Raw genomic sequence first — 19,399 nt, forward strand, 5'->3', positions numbered from 1 at the left:
TGTCCTGGATGCGAGGAGTCTGTAAATATTTTCACGGCCCTCTTCTTGATTCGTGCAGTATACAGGTCCTCAATGGAAGGCAGGTTGGTAGCAATTATTTTTTCTGCAGTTCTAATTATCCTCTGAAGTCTGTGTTTTTCTTGTTGGGTTGCAGAACCGAACCAGACAGTTATAGAGGTGCAAATGACAGACTCAATAATTCCTCTGTAGAACTGAATCAGCAGCTCCTTGGGCAGTTTGATACTGTGTTGTCTAGTATTGTGAGAGGTGGAAGTATGGAAGGGTTTCTCCTAAAGTCTACCACCATTTCTACGGTTTTGAGTGTGTTCAGTTCCAGATTGTTTTGGTTGCACCACAAGGCTAGTCGTTCGACCTCTCGTCTATATGCGGATTCGTCATTGTCTCGAATGAGACCAATCACTGTTGTGTCATCTGCGAACTTCAGTAGCTTAACAGATGGATCGTTGGAGATGCAATCATTGGTATACAGAGAGAAGAGAAGTGGGGAGAGCACACAGCCTTGGGGGGGCCCCTGTACTAATTGTACAGGTATTTGATGTGATCTTGCTTAGCTTCACCTGCTGCTTCCTGTTTGTTAGGAAGCTTGTGATCCACTTACAAGTCTGTTCCGGTACCTGTAGCTGGTTTAGCTTAGTTAGAAGAATGTCTGGAATGATGGTATTGAATGCTGAACTAAAGTCTACAAAAAGGACCCTTGCATAGGTCTTTGGAGACTCAAGATGTTGTAGAATGTAGTGCAGAGCCATATTAACAGCATCATCTGTTGATCTATTTGCTCGGTATGCAAATTGCAAAGGGTCTAACAGCGGATCCGTGATGGTTTTCAAGTAGGAAAGCACTAGCCTTTCAAAGGTTTTCATGACTACAGATGTTAGAGCAACTGGTCTGTAGTCATTCAGTTCCTTGATGGTGGGCTTCTTCGGCACTGGGATGATGGTAGAGCGTTTGAAGCAAGAAGGAACATAACACATCTCTAGTGATTTATTGAAAATATGGGTGAAGATGGGGGCCAATTGGTCAGCACAGACTTTTAAGCAAGAAGGAGTTATCTTGTCTGGGCCTGGAGCTTTTCCTGGCTTTTGTCTGTGAAATAGGTCCTGCACTTTTTTTTCTGTGATCACTAGGGTTCTTGTTCTCATTGCTTCTTGTTCAGGTGCTTTGGAGAACAGTTTGACTGACTCTTCTTTGTGGCAGCCCCCGAGATATTGGAACATTGCTATTATGTCTCCCCTAGTCCTTCTTTTCATTAAACCAGACATACCCAGTTCCTGCAACCATTCTTCATGTTTTAGCCTCCAGTCCCATAATGATCTCGTTGCTCTTCTCTGCACTCTTTCTAGAGTCTCAACATTTTTTACATTGTGACGACCAAAACTGGATGCAGTATTCCAAGTGTGGCCTTACTAAGGCATTATAAAGTGATAGTAACACTTCACATTAGGGGTGAAATCCAGCAGGTTCTGACAGGTTCTGGAGAACCAGTAGTGGAAATTTTGAGTAGTTTGGCGAACTGGCAAATACTACCTCTGGCTGGCCCCAGAGTGTGATGGGAATGAAGATTTTGCAATATCCTTCCCCCAGGAGTGGGGAGGGAATGGGGATTTTGCAGTATCCTTCCCCTGCCATGCCCACCAAGCCACGTCCACTGAACTGGTAGTAAAAAAAACTGGATTTCACCACTGCTTCACATGATCTTGATTCTATCCCTCTGTTTACGCAGCCTAGAATTGTGTTCTTCAAGAAGCTTCTTCAGCTATGCCTGGATGGTGGGCAATTAAGAATTTATGGTACACCTTGCAGGCAGCTGGTCATTTGCATTTTTTTGCATGCGTTTTTTTTAAGTCATTAAAAGGATGCAAATGACCAGTTGTCTACAAGGAGTATAGCTCCACCACCCAGGCATAGCTGAAGAAAATTCTTGGATGAGAAGCGAAACATCTTCAAAGAAAAATCATAAAGTCCACCTGCCTCTTGAAAGAGCACTTTTGGAACAACCATAACCTGGATGGCTGAGAATCTCCATAGACATTTTCTTGCAGATGGTTCAATACCCAAAAGAGGTAACATCATCCATGACTTCGTACTAACGATGTCACCTAGTGTGGATCATCAACAGTCTTGTGAGAAAACTACCATGCTCAGACAAGATCAAGGATCCCTCAATATTCTAGCACTGCAGCCAGGATTATGTTTGCTAAAAATTGGAAAAACGAGAAATTACCTTCGCAAGATGAAATTATTAGGAAGATGATGGAATGTGCAGAGATGACTAAATTGACATTTGAAATGAGAGAACAAGAGGATCAGCAATATTATAAACTATGGGACTTATTTTATTACTGGTTAGAAGGAAAGATATGTTAGAAAAGATTTAGATTGAATAAGAGACCTAGATAATATAAGATATATATACAAAAGAGATGTCTATTTTGAGATTGCACAAGAAGATATGTAAACACCCCACCAGCACATTGTAACTGGTTTGATGAGTTTTTTGTTTGTTTGTTGTTAAAAAATAAAAAAAAATATATAAAAAATATTCTAGCACTGAATCCTAAATCCCACTGAGATTTATGGTGGTGGTGGTGGTGTGATAGGCAAGCGCTGGACCCCAACAAAACAACCTCCGACAGCAGAGCGGCCGCCAAATCCCACCCCTTCTTTCGAAACCCTACCGCGAGAGCCGCGCTCTCTCTCTCTCTCTCTCTCTCGCTCGCTCTGTTTCCTGATTGGCGGGTGAAGCCGTCAGAGAGCCGTGGAGGCTGGACGAGCCTAAACAGAAGAGTCGCGTGGCTCGTGCGGCGTTCAACCTCGCCCTTTCTCTCGTCTCAAGGAAAAGACGTAGCCGGGTGGGCTGGGCCGTTCTTCAACCGCGCCCATGCTCCGCCCTTTTCGGCGGAGAGGCGGAGTTAGAAGCCGCCTGTATAGATAGAGGGGGAGAGAGAAGGGGAAGAAGGTCCTGGCAAGGCCTCTTTGTAGGGTAAGTGCTGGGAGCGCTTGCTGAGCGTAAGCAAAAAAAACGCGGTGTGCGCAAAAACACCTCTTTCCTTTATATCGGTTTTGGGGTCTCAGCGAGTGTGCCGCGAAGTAGCTCCTCCCGGTGAAGCGTGTGAGGTTCTCGAGCTGTGGATCAGTTTGCAGACTGCACAGATCGCCTGAACGTAACCTTTCCCTTTGGCGTTGTCACGTGTACGACGGGATGCGGAGCTCTTTCACCGTTAAGATCTGTAGCGGCGGGACATCTTTGGTGTAGCCTGAAGCCAATAACATCCTCAACAAAAAAAGAGAAAGAAATGCAGGCAGATTTTGAGCCACGGTGTGTAAATCAGCGCTGTCCTTTTCGGGATAATATAGCGCGCACAAACCAAAGCAAAGTATTTTACTTTCAAAAGCAACGATGAGGTTTCTGATACACTAGAGCAGGGGTCTGCAAACTTGGCTCTTTTAAGACTTGTGGACTTCAACTCCCAGAGTTCCTCAGCCAGCAAAGCTGGGAGTTGAAGTCCACAAGTCTTAAAAGAGCCAAGTTTGCAGACCCCTGCTCTAGTGTTAAGAAACAAAAAGTTTTTCCAAGTGGAAAAAGGGGCTTCTAACACGCAACCTGCCCACAATCATATCTCAAATCTGTAAGAATGGGATCAGGAAGACTTAAGGTTTAGAACAAGTTTTTGTCTTGTACTGAGTGCCAGAAATATCAAGCGCTTTTAAGATACGTATGAAACCATTGGAAAATAGCTGAACTGCTTAATTCCTACTTTGCATCTGGCTTTTTTGCAAAGGGAAAAAGTGGCCCAACTTGTCAGAAACGGTGCCATTGGGGGTGGGGGGAGGAGTAGAAAAGAAATGTGGCTCAGAATAAGCAAAGAAGTGGTGAGAGAACTCCAAGCTGCTTTGAATATGATGCTATAGAGCAGGGGTCTGCAAACTTGGCTCTTTTAAGACTTGTGGACTTCAACTGCCAGAGTTCCTCAGCCAGTTTTGCTGGCTGAGGAACGCTGGGAGTTGAAGTCCACAAGTCTTAAAAGAGTCAAGTTTGCAGACCCCTGCTATAGAGCACTGCACACCAAAACAATTAGACACAAGAACAGTTTTTCCCTGAACGCCATCACTCTGCTAAACAAATAATTCCCTCAACACTGTCAAACTATTCACTAAGGCTGCATTACTATTACTATTAGTCTTTTCATTGTTCCTATCATCCATCTCCTCCCACTTATGACTGCATGACTGTAACTTTGTTGCTTGTATCCTTACGATTTATATTGATACTGATTGTTTCCTAGTATGATTTGATTGCTTATTTGTACCCTATGACTATCATTAAGTGTTGTACTTTACAATTCTTGACGAATGTATCTTGTCTTTTAATGTACACTGAGAGCAAAGTACACTGAGAACACCAAAGACAAATTCCTTGTGTGTTTAATCACGCTTGGCCAATAAAGAATTCTATTCTATTCTATAAATTCAAATCACCCGGCAATAATTCACTAAATGAACTATTGTAAGTCAAGGACAACCTGTATTTGTGTTATTATTTGCAGCCGAGATTCTGATTCCACCGTCTTGGTGGGAGGCTTTAGCATTAGTATACAAACCAAATATTGAATGTTTGTCGGGTTCTTTTATCATCTGTCTGAAACTCAACGTATTTATTTTTCCAAACCAAATTCTCAAAATAGCAAATTTTATTATGAAGGAAGGGATGGAATTACAAGAATTTATATCTATATCCAGTAAACCCAAAATATGTTAGGCTGGAGTCTTCTAATTTTCTTTTTACTGCCTTTCTGTGAACTTGCCAACTGTTCACAAAATCATTTTCTGAATTGCTACCATTGAAACAGATAGTAACAGCTACCTTTCTCAAAGGATGGCATGAGGTATTTTCAAAGCTTTTTTGTCTCTTCACTTGTCATATCCTACTTCTAAGATTAGCTTTATTTCATATATCTATGCAGAGAAGTTGTCAGGTGCAAGTCAACATGGTGCCTTGCTACCTTCTGGTTAAGGTCAGCAGCCTTGCTCCAATTTGTTTCAAGTAGAGTTTGTGTTTCTTGTTCAGCTCACGTGAATTCAAGAATGTTTGATAAATAACCTTGGGGAGCTATAACAAAATAATTCTAATGTTTGCTGCATTTCAAGCACAATAGCCACAACAGAAATAATATTTACTTTTTTTGCAACTCTTTCTGGTACCTGCTTTATGTTTTACTTGATGAGAAACTAATTTCTTTTTATCCCTTGGTTTTACAGTGATCATGATTATATTATTTTTTCATTATTTTTGTAAGATCTAACCCATGTATTTTGTGCATGCATTTTGGGACTTTCTCAGCTAGCAAAGGTAGTCTTTGCATAACAACGACTTGTGATTGCTTTGAATGAATGGTACTTATGACTGGCATTCGGCTCACATTTAATAATGGTTGCAGTATTCTGCAGTCATGTGACCACCATTTGTGACCTTCCCTACTGGTTTCCCACAAGCAAAGTCAATGGGGAAGCCAGCAGCGAAAATCACACTCCAGTAAGCCATTCACACTTTTCCCTGCCCAACAGCAGCCACTCCCAATGCTGCTATTCCTTGTAGGCTACTATACCTCTCCTCTATCTGACAGCCTCCACCTACTTGACAGCCTGCTTGTAAACCATATGGGACTCAGTTAATGACCAACAATTTTTGTTTAGTGTTAATGTTTGTTTATAGGCAGCAGGGAGTGCTGGGATTGCCTTTGCTAATCTATGCAGTCATGTGATGTCACACTGTGTAACTGTTTCACTTAGTGATGGAAACTCTGGTTCCAATTATTCCCATTAAATGAGGACTATCTTTATAACAAGTGACAGCCTCAACGTTATGAAACAGGAAGAAATAGTAATGTAGACCAAAGGTAGAAATGAAATGCTATGGCATAAATCAGATAACAGTGTACATAGAGAAATAAAATAGGATAATGTGTAGGCTTTCATTCTAGCAGAAACTTGTTAATAAGTGTTTGTTAAACCTAAAAATTAGGTAATCTGTATTGATTAGTTTTGTATTATATTGCTCAGGTGGATTTACTCTTAGGAAACTGTTTCAGAGGTAAGATGCTGATATCCCTATCTGGAGTGTTGGCTTTAAACTTCTGACTGCTGCACTTTTGTGGATTTTTCTTGATTGAGTTTGTGTATTTCAGGTGAAATAGTTGCTAATGAAGTCTAAATGAAAATCTTGCCTAATCCTTTTTCTCTAGAGTATATAGAAATAAGGTAGACAAAGTACAAGTCTGAATTAAACAGACCTCATTTTAAAATTTTGTATTTATAACAATATTCTAATATATCAAATATATTATTCTTTAATAGGTAATTCTTTAATCTACCAAAATGGTTTTAAAGAAGAAGAAAGAAATTCAGGTTGATAGCTTTGTTCTTGAATACCAACAGCTTGAAAGACTTCGTTGTAAGTATAATTAAGTTGCTTAATTTGTCTCTGTAGATATATTTTAGTAGTGCCATAATGATTTTTTAAAACTAATTTCCCTTGAGGTACATTTTGAATTACCGACAAGAATATCAGCCCTTTCATGTCTACATGTCTATTTGTTTTTTCTACTTGAATTTGAAAAAAAGTTTTTCCTTTGTGAAAAGCAAATTAGAGAAATTACAAAATGTTTGATGTTAAAAAAATGATTCTGTATTAAAGATGTGCTTGAAATGTCCTTTCGACTTTCTGATTTTCTGAAGCAATTTGGTCATTCAGCTTTGAATGGGCTATTTATATTAGTAAGGAACAAGTCTTACTCAATATTATGTTGCACTTAAGTTCTATTTCTTAAGGGTAAAATTTGGGCAATCAATTTTGGTCTATCTGAATTGAAGTGTTGTTTACAGAACAGTGTTTTCACAAGGGCATATATGCCCAACAATACCTATGGTGTTGTTTTCTGGATCACTTCTATCTTTTAAGTGGTTTTTAACCACTTCTTGAACAATAACAGCAGTGATTAATTTAGTTAGTTGATTTGTGTTGAATTCTACACTGTTCAGATGGGTTTATTCTCAAGAAAACGTTTAGGAAAATAAGGTGATGAAAAGGTGTACTGTGTGAATGCAGCCTGTATAAGGGAGGAGGTAGGAAATAGTTTTTGTCATGTGGACTATTGGACTATTAAATACTGGACCATTAACGTATTTTTGCTTTCTAAACGTGCAGCTTTTGCAGATGTTGAAGGACAAAACCTGGCTTCTCTATTATTGCGGTGTGCACAGTTGACAGATGGCATTCAGCAAATTAATTTGATCAAACAGGTTTGATTTTAGTTATACTAGTAAAAAGAATAATATGGAATTATGTTAAATGCATGCGATATAGTCTTATTTATATACAAATAAAAATGAGCACAGTTGTGCATGGAAATTTTACTTTGGCCGTGTTCGTTATCTTTCCTATAAATGAGAAAATCAGATTGTTATTCCTTAACATTTATTTGCTGATGCATCATGTATTTGTTTAGTTTGAGGGCTACATCCAGCATTGCATAAGTAGACTTTACTGATGACATAGAGCAGGGGTGTCAAACTCAAGGCCCGTGGGGTGCTTAGATTTGGCCCATGGGGCCGCCCTGGAAACCACAAAGACCAGCCTGTAGCCCTCCCGAGCTCCGTTTTTGCTGGCAGAGGGTTTCAGGAGGCCATCCTAGCCAAAAACAGAGCTCATGAGCCTGGTTTTGCTGGCAGAGCACTCAAGCCACAGGTGCCCCCGACATGGGTGATGTCAAGCTGGCCATGCCCATCCTGGCCACATGCCCCCTGCCTCCCCCCGAGGTCAAACACAACCCTGATGGGCCCTCAAAGAAACCAAATTTGACACCCCTGACATAGAAGCATCCTGTTGGTTTTTGATCCCAGATGTAGAATCTTCTCAGTCTTCAATCTGGAATGCACATTGGTGCTGCCAGGAAGTGAGCGGAATCAGCTTTTTCTGCCCTGAAATACTCAGTAAAGATTAAGAATGCTCAGTGGTATCCAAGGGGTTGGGAGACCGATGGAAATTTATGCAGAAGGAATTAGAAATAAATATTCTGAAAATAAGCTGATTGGTTAGAACAGTGACCCGGAATTTCCATACTTCAGTGTTTTGTTGTTTTATATAAACGTGATTACGCACAACACATAAACACCTATGTATATTTTAGTCTGTTTGAAAAAAAATGCAAATTACATTGTTTTTTTTATTTTTTGTCATCTGCAGATTGTGCCTTTACTGGAGAAGATCGACTCCAAGTCTTCATGTAATAACATGGTTAAAAGTTGTTTAGATATTTTGGGGATAGTGTTCTTATCTCTGGATATAAAGAACCCTTTGAAAAAAGTCCTAGCAAGGTATTAGTCAAATGCTATACTAAGAAAGTGCTTAATGTTTCTTTGATGGTCTTCAGAGGAACATGGATATTGAGGAAATGAATGATACAAATGGTAGTGGACTTTGTATGACAAAATATTTTGTATGAGATATAAATTTTAAAACAATTCTTTTCTAAGTATTCTTGACTTTATAATCCTATTCTTTACTTTCAGTATTTACCGGTATATGTATTGTACTCACTATATCTTAAAAGGTAGAGATATTATGCATGTTATAGTAATATAAACCTTAGTTAAAAAAATTTGTGATATCCAGAAAATTATGAATGAAGGCAAATATATGTGTCCTAGGGTAATGTTGCAGGATCCAATCTGGGTCAGTCACTGGGACCAGAGGTTTTCTCTTCCGAGCTTTCGGACTCATGCTGGAGCCCATCTTTAGGGAACTCTTCTCTAGCCAGCGAATTGCTTGCCTTCAGATAAATTGCTGATTGTCTTTCCAAATCCTCTAATATTTATATTTTTGGGGGAAAGTGTAATGGACCATGTTATTTCAGAGATGCAAGATAGAGATGTAAATATGTTGCTGTGAGCAATTGGCTGCATCTTTCTTCTTACAATCCATTCTCTTCTCCCAGAAATAATGAAATGTTTAACTGAAGATCTGTTTGTTCTGTAGATGTTCCATTTTCCTTTGATTTCTTTTGAAGCCTCGTATCAAAAACGAATACAACAGAATAGTGATGAAGAGATTGTGGTGCTCAAAAAGATCCATTTATATGGTTTTTAACTTAAACCTTTTAGTATTTATATTTTAATTTGGCAATGCTTTTTTTGTCTACAGTTGCCTGAATGACCTTCCAGAACGGCTTATAGCAGAAGCTACAGACAGTTTTGTTGTTTGCCTTAAAGAAGAATTAGCAAATACAAACTTCTCCTGCATTAGAAAAACTATAGATAATCTTGCTTCTTGTGTGGAACTTATACATATAGGTATGATTCCTTTTAAAAATACGTTATACATTAAAAAATATATTTTTTGACTATTCAGTATAAAATGCTAAAATGTATACTTGAATTTTTCAGGTAAATCAAGCGTGACTATACTATTCAAAGAAGGTAAATGCTTTGTACCTCTTCTTGGGTTGAAATGAGAGAAGAATGTGAGATGAAAATGTTTCATACTAGTCTCTATAGGAAGCATTTTTCTGTTGCTAAGTAGGTCTAGAATTAAAAGCATTTTCTATAATTTGAGATATTACAGTTTTTAAATAGAGATAGGTTCTTGACTGAAAGGGTTTCTGTTCTGAAAATTGGCTGTCTGTGTTTCTTCAGCCAGTTCTAGAGTTCTCAAATTCTGTAGGGAGGTTCAAGTGTGATTATGGGTGGAAGGAAAAGACCTATAAGAGGAAATGCTATTGCATGACCTATGTCTGCTTATATAACATTGGATTTTATCTGTTCATAATGGGTAGATTCATAGTAGCAGGCAGTCTTTCAGATCTTCAGATGTTGTATAACTGCTCTACTACAGGCAGTCCTTGCTTAACAACCATTTGTTCAATAACTGTTCAAAGTTAAGACGGCACTAAGAAAAGAGACTTATGACTGCTTCTTGAAATTGTGGTTGTAGCATCTCTGCAGTCACATGATCGTGATTTGGGCACTTGGCAACCAATTTACAGTGTTTGCAACATCCCTTACTCACGTGATCACCTCTTGCAGGCTTCACAGCTGGCTTCTGACAAACAAAGTCAATAGAGAAGCTGGCAGAAGTTGTAAGTCATGATCACATGATGTTACGCTTAATGAACTACGATGATTTGCATAACCTCTGCAGGTGGAACTGATTTTGTAAATTGGCACAGTGCTATGATGTTTTCCATGACTGTGCTGCATAGCAACAGAGTTCTAGGACCCAGTTGCAGTTGGTAAATGAGGAGTATCTGTATATACAGTACCTGAGCAATGAGTTCAATATGACTATTACAGTTGAAGGTTAAGGATTAGGATATTGAAAGCTCAATTCTCAATTATATGTTTTTTTTAAACTTTATTTCCATAGCTCTTCAATTTCTGTTGAAATCTGTGCTTAAAATAGAAGAAGAAAACGGGTAAGTGCCAGTACTCAGGATACAATTTGGAGGCTGATTACTCTTTTAACAGCAAATAATTGTTTTCATATATTCAAAAGTTTTCTTTTATTGTCTAGAATAGATCTATGGGTAAACAGCATTTGCCAAATCAATACTTTTAATCAGAACATAAGTACCTTGTCAATATATAATCATTTTTAATTTTAAGTATTTTAAGAAACTGTAAAACATAATGTTCATGAAATATACAAAAAAAGCTTCACAGTATTTGTAATGTGTTCTTATTGATTAAGTAATTTAAATGTATTTGTAATGTACATATATGAATCTCTGTCCATTGGTCTAATGCATGGACATATATATGGATGTAGATATTGATATGATATATAAAAGATCCTCACAAACAGATTTGAAACAGTAATTTGTCTTATTTATATCCTTTTAAAGGAAATTCAGTGGAAATCACATTGCTCAAACTCGGCTAATGCACGATTTGCTTATGGGAATTAAAGTTTCCATGACATTGATCCAAAAAGTTCTGGAAAATATACAGGGATGTTTTTGGAAGAAATTGGATTCTCCCATTTGGCAATGTATGTGCGGACTTCTGAACTGCTTTATATGCTGCTTGAATAATGGTAAATAGTGCTAATAATTTAAATTTTTAATTTTTCTCCAACAGTTTATTTCAAAAGAGAGAGAAAGCTAAACTCAGAAATAAGAATCTTTATACTAAAATAATGTCACTCTTGCTTATTTATTTAACTTGGATTGGATTTAAAAATTTCTATGAATGCAGTTCTGCTTGCAAAAAGGATACAGGTATACCTGGCTTACCAACTACCTTTTTATGACTGTTCAAAGTTATATGTAACTGTTCAAAGTTATAATGGTTATAACAAACAACAGCTTTGAGACCAATCTTCATAACAAGCAGAATTAATAGAGAATGAGTATGTAAAATTGCACATTTCTGTCATGAAATTTCTGCCTCATTTAACCACCACAGTGATTGCTTAACAGTGGAAGTCAAAGTGGCACAGTCATGCACTTGTTTGCTTAGTGACTACAGTGCTTAGTGACAGAATTGCCAGTCTGAATTGTGATCAGTAAATAAGGAGTACCTGTAATTATTTCCTCCAGCTTATATAAAACCCTGTGAAAATCTGCTCTGTGTGTTTGGTTGTTTGCCAAGTTGAATGAATGATTTAGGGCAGCACAAAAGATGGTTTGGGAAGTTGCAGGAGTGTGAGTAGTTCTTAAAAACTCTCTCTCTGTACGTACGTAGCAGCATATTCTGATGTCTTATGAAAACGGAACAGCTATTCCATTTATGGGAAGGCTACTTTTGATCCTAGTTGATATTCAATCAAGGGTAATATTAGTGGTTGGGTTCATGCATCATATAATGTCATGTATTTTATTTTGCTGTCTTATTGAAGAAAATACAATTATATGTGTTTATTACAGTTACAATTTTGATCATGATTAGATTAGAAACAAATTAGAAACATTAGAAACAAATAATTTGGCATACTTTTATATGTAATAATAGGCCATTATATGTAATAATGTTGATGATTTTCTTTAGTGTGATTATGAGAATTAGTATGTTAAATGCAATAGAAAAAATATAGTAGGAATTGCCTTATTATTTCAGAAAAGCAGAATGATGCTCAAGTACTTTAAATGCCATTTATAATTCTAGTATCTTTTTCTTTAATTTAGAAGACCTTCTACAAACTGTCCAGACTTCAGCAGGATTGGCTGTGGTTCTTTTTATTAAGACAATGTTTCAACCTGTTGAGAAGTTACCTTGTTTGGTTAGTGTGTTTCTTCTGAAAAAAGTAAAAATATGTATATAATTAATTTTGAAGTGTATTTGAAACATTAAGCTAATCTAAGAAAGAGAAAGTAACTGAAAAAGTAACCATTTCAATATTAATTACAAGTTTCATGTTTTATGTAAATTCTGTTACAGGAAATATTGCCACTTTATAGTGCAATAAGATAACATTTAACTATAAGCAACTTTGGGACAAGATAACATTTACTTGGAAGTTAATCCCATTGAATTCACAGGGACAATTATCAGATGATTTTTAAAAGATTGTAACTATAATAGAATAGAATAGAATTTTTATTGGCCAAGTGTGATTGGACACACAAGGAATTTGTCTTGGTGCATATGCTCTCAGTGTACATAAAAGAAAATATACGTTCATCAAGGTACAACATTTACAACACAATTGATGGTCAGTATATCAATATAAATCATAAGGATTGCCAGCAACAAGTTACAGTCATACAGTCATAAGTGGAAAGAGATTGGTGATGGGAACTATGAGAAGATTAATAGTAGTGCAGATTCAGTAAATAGTTTGACAGTGTTGATGGAATTATTTGTTTAGCAGAGTGATGGCCTTCAGGAAAAAACTGTTCTTGTGTCTAGTTGTTCTAATGTGCAGTGCTCTATAGCGTCGTTTTCTACGGTTTTGAGTGTGTTCAGTTCCAGATTGTTTTGGTTGCACCACAAGGCTAGTTGTTCGACCTCTCGTCTATATGCGGATTCGTCATTGTCTCGAATGAGACCAATCACTGTTGTGTCATCTGCAAACTTCAGTAGCTTAACAGATGGATCGTTGGAGATGCAGTCATTGGTATATAGAGAGAAGAGAAGTGGGGAGAGCACACAGCCTTGGGGGGCCCTTGTGCTAATTGTACAGGTATTTGATGTGATCTTGCTTAGCTTCACCTGCTGCTTCCTGTTTGTTAGGAAGCTTGTGATCCACTTACAAGTCTGTTCCGGTACCTGTAGCTGGTTTAGCTTAGTTAGAAGAATGTCTGGAATGATGGTATTGAATGCTGAACTAAAGTCTACAAAAAGGACCCTTGCATAGGTCTTTGGAGACTCAAGATGTTGTAGGATGTAGTGCAGAGCCATATTAACAGCATCATCTGTTGATCTATTTGCTTGGTATGCAAATTGCAAGGTCCCACAGATTGTATGCAAATTGTAATGGTCCCACAGATTTATTCAACCTATAGATCTGAATTTTTGACTATGAGTAAATGTAATCTTATACGGATTTGGGGATAGCCTATAATGCATCTTGATAAAGCATGTGTTTTGGGTAGTAAAAATGGAGATAAATAGCAATCTTAAATAGCTTTGGAAACATACAGTATGTAATATTTGAAGTTTAGCTCTTATAATTTCCATTCAGTGACAGCTGTAAAAGAAATAGCCATTGTGTTTTGCTGGTTTTGTTGTAACTTCTTGCCTTCCAGCAATCTACTAAACCATACTTTTTGATTTCTTTCTCTTACATTACAATTATATTACATTTCTTTTTTGCAGATCAGTGACTTGATTTGTGGCTTATTGAACCGTTCTGATGTGCCAAAGTGGTTTGTGGACAGCTGTGGTGGTCTCTGTACTGCTGAACTTTCTGACTCCGTCCTCCTTTTTCTTTGCCATGGAACACTTGCTATGTTAGATTGGAAAGATCACAGCATGGGAGAGAATGCAGAGAAACTACTCTTGGATATAGCCTCTGTGTTGTTGATCTTAAGCACACGGTAAAAATCTGTTTTTACTTTTTATACTTTTAATAATATAAATGAAACTCAGATTCTTGATTGACAAGGCTCAACCTGCACTTGTGAGTATTGAAATACAACATTAATTAGAATATTTAGAGCCAGTGTGAATGTAGTAGTTGAAGTTCTGGCCTATAAACCAGAACTCTGTGGGTTCTAGACTGCCTTTGGCCTGAAAGCTGGTTAGAGACAATGTCACACACTCTCAGTCCAATCCACCTCATAAAATTGTTATTGCAGAGAAAATAAAGAGACGTATTATTTATAAATGCCTCTTCATGGCTGCACTCTTGTGTCTGCTTATTTGGAACTAAGCATTGTTAACTTCATCGGAAAATGGTTCTGTCTAAAACAATGAGGTCGATTTTACCTGTTGTTTTTCTTTCTACAACTTCTTTTCTACAGGGTTCCCTAATCTTCTGAAGTATTTTAGGCAGTCAGAGAGTAAGGGAGCGGAGAAGGAGAGCTGTATTTATGCATTTATAGTTTTCATTAGCAGCTGTGCACAACTGAATACCCAGCCATGATAGAACTTGTGGGAAAGAGACTTGCATAAGCATTTTAAAATTTCATCTTCAGCCAGAGATGAACTTGAAACTAGTCTGAATAGCAATAGCAGTAGCACTTAGACTTATATACCACTTCACAGTGCTTTACAGCCCTCTATAAGCGGTTCACAGAGTCAGCATATTGCCCCCAATCATCTGGGTCCTCATTTTACTGACCTGGAAGGCTGAGTCCACCTTGAGCCGGTCAGGATTGAACTCCTGGAGTCAGCAGTGAGTTAGTCCTGCAGTACTGCATTCTAACCACTGAACCACCATGGCTCTGAAACCAATCTGAAGTTATTTATAGACTGGATAGTTTGCTATCCTGGGGTAATTTTAGAAATATGCGGAATCATATGCTAAACGGAAACCTTAGAAAAATATATACACTATTTATTATATTTTTTCAAACATATTTGTCCTGATCTGTTAGAAAAGCTGTCAGAATATAGGCATCTACAATGGGGGGCAGGGGAGGGATCAGTTGGTCTTCCAGGTTTCAGCTCTTATTTTTAAAAAGTGCTGAATTCTAGTCCTAGACAAGGTATGAAGATGGCAAAGGGTAAGTTATGTCAAAAAAGCAGTAGTGCAGTATTATGCAATCTCCTGCCAGATGAAATGTGAGTGGGCAGACCGGTTAAAGCTGACTACTAACAAAGCAATCCATTAAGGACTTGTGAAGTTTTATTTATATATATGCAATATTAAGCAAAACAAACTTTGTATTTTGTTTCTTTCTGGAGGGGGACTTTTTTAACATTCAAAGCTGGGTTCTGAACTAGTGACCAACAGTGTATTCATAGCTGTTGTTGTAGTGCCATAAAAACTTTGAGCACAGCGATATTGGATTTCTGTAGAAAATATCATGTAGTTGGTCAGAAGTTATTTTTTTCTCAAGCTGTGTAAAGGACTTTATAGTGAATATTTCAAAGTCTTTTTTGTTTCACTTGCAAAATATAAAATGGGTGGTACTGTATAATTAAATGAAATCAGAAAATATTTTCATTAGCTTTATTAATTACTTACTCTTACTTTATAGTGGCACTTAAGATGGTTCAACAATTGTTTGAATTCCCTTTTTTTTGACTTACAAGGAGCACCTTTACCAACTTACATTAAGCATCAATTTGTTTTCCTTCATCCAGTCTGTAGAAGATACTAGGCATTATTTTTAGGTTTTTAATAATGTAAATTAGATTCACATCTCCCGTTACAGTTTTCCCTACCACTTAGAAATATTTCTGCATCAAAAGAGCAGCTTGCATATATTCTAAAATATATAGCCTAGAAAGAGAGAGAAATTGTGATGAAAAGAAGAAAAAAAGATCAGACATTGAGCACAGCTAAAAAATAAAGTATGAAGAAATAGTTTTATTATAAATCAAAAGCATTCAAATAAATGTAAATAAGAGGTGGAAGAACAAAAAAATTCTGTGACACTTGACAAACATTTGAGCATTGATATTCAGTTTGTTTTAAAATATGGTAATTAAATTTTTTTTCCTACTTTACACTTTTTCTCCAAGGTTAAAAGAGTCTGTAATGGCAGCATCTCTATCCAGAATTCTAGCTATTTGGACCAGTGTAGCAATGGATTGTCTTCAATCAAGTTCTAGAAATCTGAAATTCAATCTCAATGGAAACTCGGAAACCATTGGTAAAATGTTGGATTATGTGTATGCACATTGGGAACATCCACTAGATGCAGTTAGGCACCAGACCAAGCTAATATTTAAAAATCTTCTTCAAATACATCAAACTGCTGTGAAAGAATCCGTAATAAAACCAGACCCTTTTTTCTCAGAATTAACTGAAAGCCTGCTAGGTTTAGAATGGCATGTTAAAGGCAAATACTCATCACTTGGATATCTTGTGGAGTGTATTGGTATTGACAATCTCTTGGAAATTGACAGAACAATTCCTGTACAAATCTTGGGTGTAATGAATGATCAGTCCTTTGCACCTTATGCAAGTGATTTATTGGAAATCATGTTTGTGAATCATAAGAAGCATCTTATATCTACTTTGGAAAGAAGCACTTGGATTGATAGTTGGCATGAGACATGGGTTTCTCCTCTGCTTTTGATTTTATGTGATGGAAATCCAGAACAAGCCACCTATGTAACAGATTATTACTTACCAAAATTGCTAAAATGTAGCCCAGAAAGTTTGAACTACATGATTAAAATCCTTCAGATTTCAACAGAGTCTAACGTTGGTAAGATTTTTTTATCTTATACTTAATATGTTGTAGTGTAAGGTATCCATAAATAGGCCAAGTTTGTGGGTGGTGATGGTGTTGTTTTATTTACTTTTTTGAAATGAATTTGTTTGGGGGAAGGATAGAATTCCAAGTTGTCAGTTACTTAAAGGATAAGTAAAGATGACTCTTGGTGACTGGGAACAAACTTTAGAATGTCTATTCTGAAATCTTTCAATTAATAATACAAATTTTATTTTCTTTATTACAAACTAGGTAAAGTTGGTCATTTTCCCCTTGTATTAGTTTTCTTTGTAAACATTATTAAAGATAACCATTTCCCCCAACTTTAATTCCTACCACAAAAGGTTACATTTTTATTGAAAGTTTGGTTTTCATATTATGAAGGACTTTCATATTATTTCATAGAATGTTTTCCAATCATTAGAATAGCCGTGTCATTGATCAAGTTCAAATGGTTGCTTCATAAGCTGTTCGTTTCCAACAAAGCGTTTTAATATTTATATGGCCTTAATATTTAAATGCCATGATAGTGCTTATAATATAGAGTCACACCTGGGTGCATCATAAAAATTAAGCTACACTAATCTGTTTGGTGGATATGATTTTTATGGGCATATTGAGCTGAGAAGGAAATGAGTGACTAGCCACTACCTTTGTTAATTAGAATGTATGTATTTTATTAAGGATCTTTCAAAACCAGAGGCGCTCTTGGAGCCCTGATGGCGTGCTTGAGAATGGCCAGGGCTCATGGGCACTTGCAGTTTGCAGTCATAATACAAGATTGCCTTGTGCCTGTGAACTGTATAAAGCAAGGTTTGGTTCACCAACATGATGAGGTACATGTCTCAATGTTTTAAACGTTAGAGTTAGTATTTCAGAGGGAAACCAGATAATTAAAACTTGCTTCTAATTTTAAAGGTCCGAATAGATGCTTTGGGTTTACTGTGTGAAAGTCACCGCAGCACAGAAGTAATTTCCATCGAAGAAATGCAACTGATACAGTTTTTTATTACATATAACTTGAACAACCAATCAGCAGCAGTGAGGCAACAGATTTGTTCCTTACTGAAAAAGGTAATTTCAAAATGTGAATGTAAAACATACCCTTGTTTCTCAAAATGCTATAAAGAAATACAATACAAAGGAAATTTCATGAAATCTTTAAGGGGTTTTTAAATATGTAAACTACCATATTTTTTGCTTCATAAGACGCAACTGATCATAAGATGCACCTAGGTTTAGAGGTGGAAAACAAACAAAAAAATCAGGTGGAGCCTGAGAGGACCACAGATAGGTGTCCTCTCATGTGCCAGCTCTGCCTATTGACTCCTGCACTGCGGAAAAGAGATAGAAGAGGCGGGCAATGACAAAGACAGAAGAGGCGGGGTTCAGCACTATAAAGGAACCTGCCGCTGTGGCCCAGCCTGTGATTCAATATTCGTTCCATAAGACACAGACATTTCCACCCGCTTTGGGGGGGGGGAGTGTGCCTTATAGAGCAAAAAATACGGTAATTTGTAATGCCATTTTTAAATCTTTTTTATTGAATTCTATTTTGCTATTTTTTCCAAAAGCTGTTCTGCCGGATATATGAAAGCTCCCAGACAATTCATAAAATGCAGCAATTGAAGTCTAAACAAGGTCTAATTAATCAGTCACTTACATGGGATCCATTAACAACTTTGCAACAGTATAAGGTAGGGTATGTAAATTGCTTTAATCTAAAGAATTAATATTTTTGTGTAAATTTCAAATAATTCAGTTACCACAGAAGAGGAAAGTAAAATAAACAGTTGATTTTCTGTTATTTATAAAATTGAGGTATGAGATAGAAAAAAAGTCATGTAAAATTATTTAACTCTAACATAAAGAAAATGATGTATGATTCCTCCAAGAAAAAGTGATGGAGTTGTGGAATTTCTAAAAGAGCAGGGCACTACACTGAAGAACTTACATAATTTAACATCATTAAAAAAGGACAACAAAGAATGTTCTTTCTGCGCCAACTCAGTAAGCTCAAACTGCCCAAGGAGATGCTGATCCAATTCCACAGAGGAATTATTGAATCTGTCATTTGCACCTCTATAACTGTCTGGTTCGGTTCTGCAACCCAACAAGAAAAACACAGACTTCAGAGGATAATTAGAACTGCAGAAAAAATAATTGCTACCAACCTGCCTTCCATTGAGGACCTGTATACTACACGAATCAAGAAGAGGGCCGTGAAAATATTTGCAGATCACTTGCATCCTGGACATAAACTGTTTCAACTCCTACCCTCAAAACGACGCTATAGAGCACTGCACACCAGAACAACTAGACACAAGAACAGTTTTTTCCCGAAGGCCATCACTCTGCTAAACAAATAATTCCCTCAACACTGTCAGACTATTTACTGAATCTGCACTACTATTAATCGTTTCATAGTTCCCATCGCCAATCTCTTTCCACTTATGACTGTATGACTATAACTTGTTGCTGGCAATCCTTATGATTTATACTGATATATTGACCATCAATTGTGTTGTAAATGTTGTACCTTGATGAATGTATTT

The 19,399-nt window shown here is 37.0% G+C and overlaps 1 protein-coding gene across 7 annotated transcripts in view; it reads left to right on the forward strand.

Annotated features, from left to right (window-relative positions):
* Positions 1-2,906: 2,906 nt before the first annotated feature.
* THADA (THADA armadillo repeat containing) overlaps positions 2,907-19,399 on the forward strand; it is a 121,335-nt gene continuing 104,842 nt past the window's right edge. For 6 of the 7 annotated variants that reach the window (XR_009152951.1, XM_058165232.1, XM_058165233.1 and 3 more), the window contains exons 1-14: positions 2,907-3,001; positions 6,373-6,469; positions 7,223-7,317; positions 8,261-8,391; positions 9,218-9,366; positions 9,460-9,492; positions 10,439-10,487; positions 10,917-11,107; positions 12,198-12,292; positions 13,831-14,051; positions 16,147-16,838; positions 17,529-17,680; positions 17,763-17,918; positions 18,419-18,541. Coding sequence is in view for 6 of the 7 variants with exons in the window: in XM_058165232.1 (XP_058021215.1) it covers positions 6,394-6,469; positions 7,223-7,317; positions 8,261-8,391; positions 9,218-9,366; positions 9,460-9,492; positions 10,439-10,487; positions 10,917-11,107; positions 12,198-12,292; positions 13,831-14,051; positions 16,147-16,838; positions 17,529-17,680; positions 17,763-17,918; positions 18,419-18,541 (2,163 nt within the window). In the remaining variant the exon portion in view is untranslated. Of the gene's footprint in view, positions 3,002-6,372; positions 6,470-7,222; positions 7,318-8,260; positions 8,392-9,217; positions 9,367-9,459; positions 9,493-10,438; positions 10,488-10,916; positions 11,108-11,151; positions 11,292-12,197; positions 12,293-13,830; positions 14,052-16,146; positions 16,839-17,528; positions 17,681-17,762; positions 17,919-18,418; positions 18,542-19,399 lie in introns of those variants that run through there. The other variant, XM_058165234.1, reaches the window with a different exon arrangement.

The sequence above is a fragment of the Ahaetulla prasina genome, chromosome 1 (assembly GCF_028640845.1).
Source record: "Ahaetulla prasina isolate Xishuangbanna chromosome 1, ASM2864084v1, whole genome shotgun sequence".
NCBI lineage: Eukaryota > Metazoa > Chordata > Lepidosauria > Squamata > Colubridae > Ahaetulla > Ahaetulla prasina.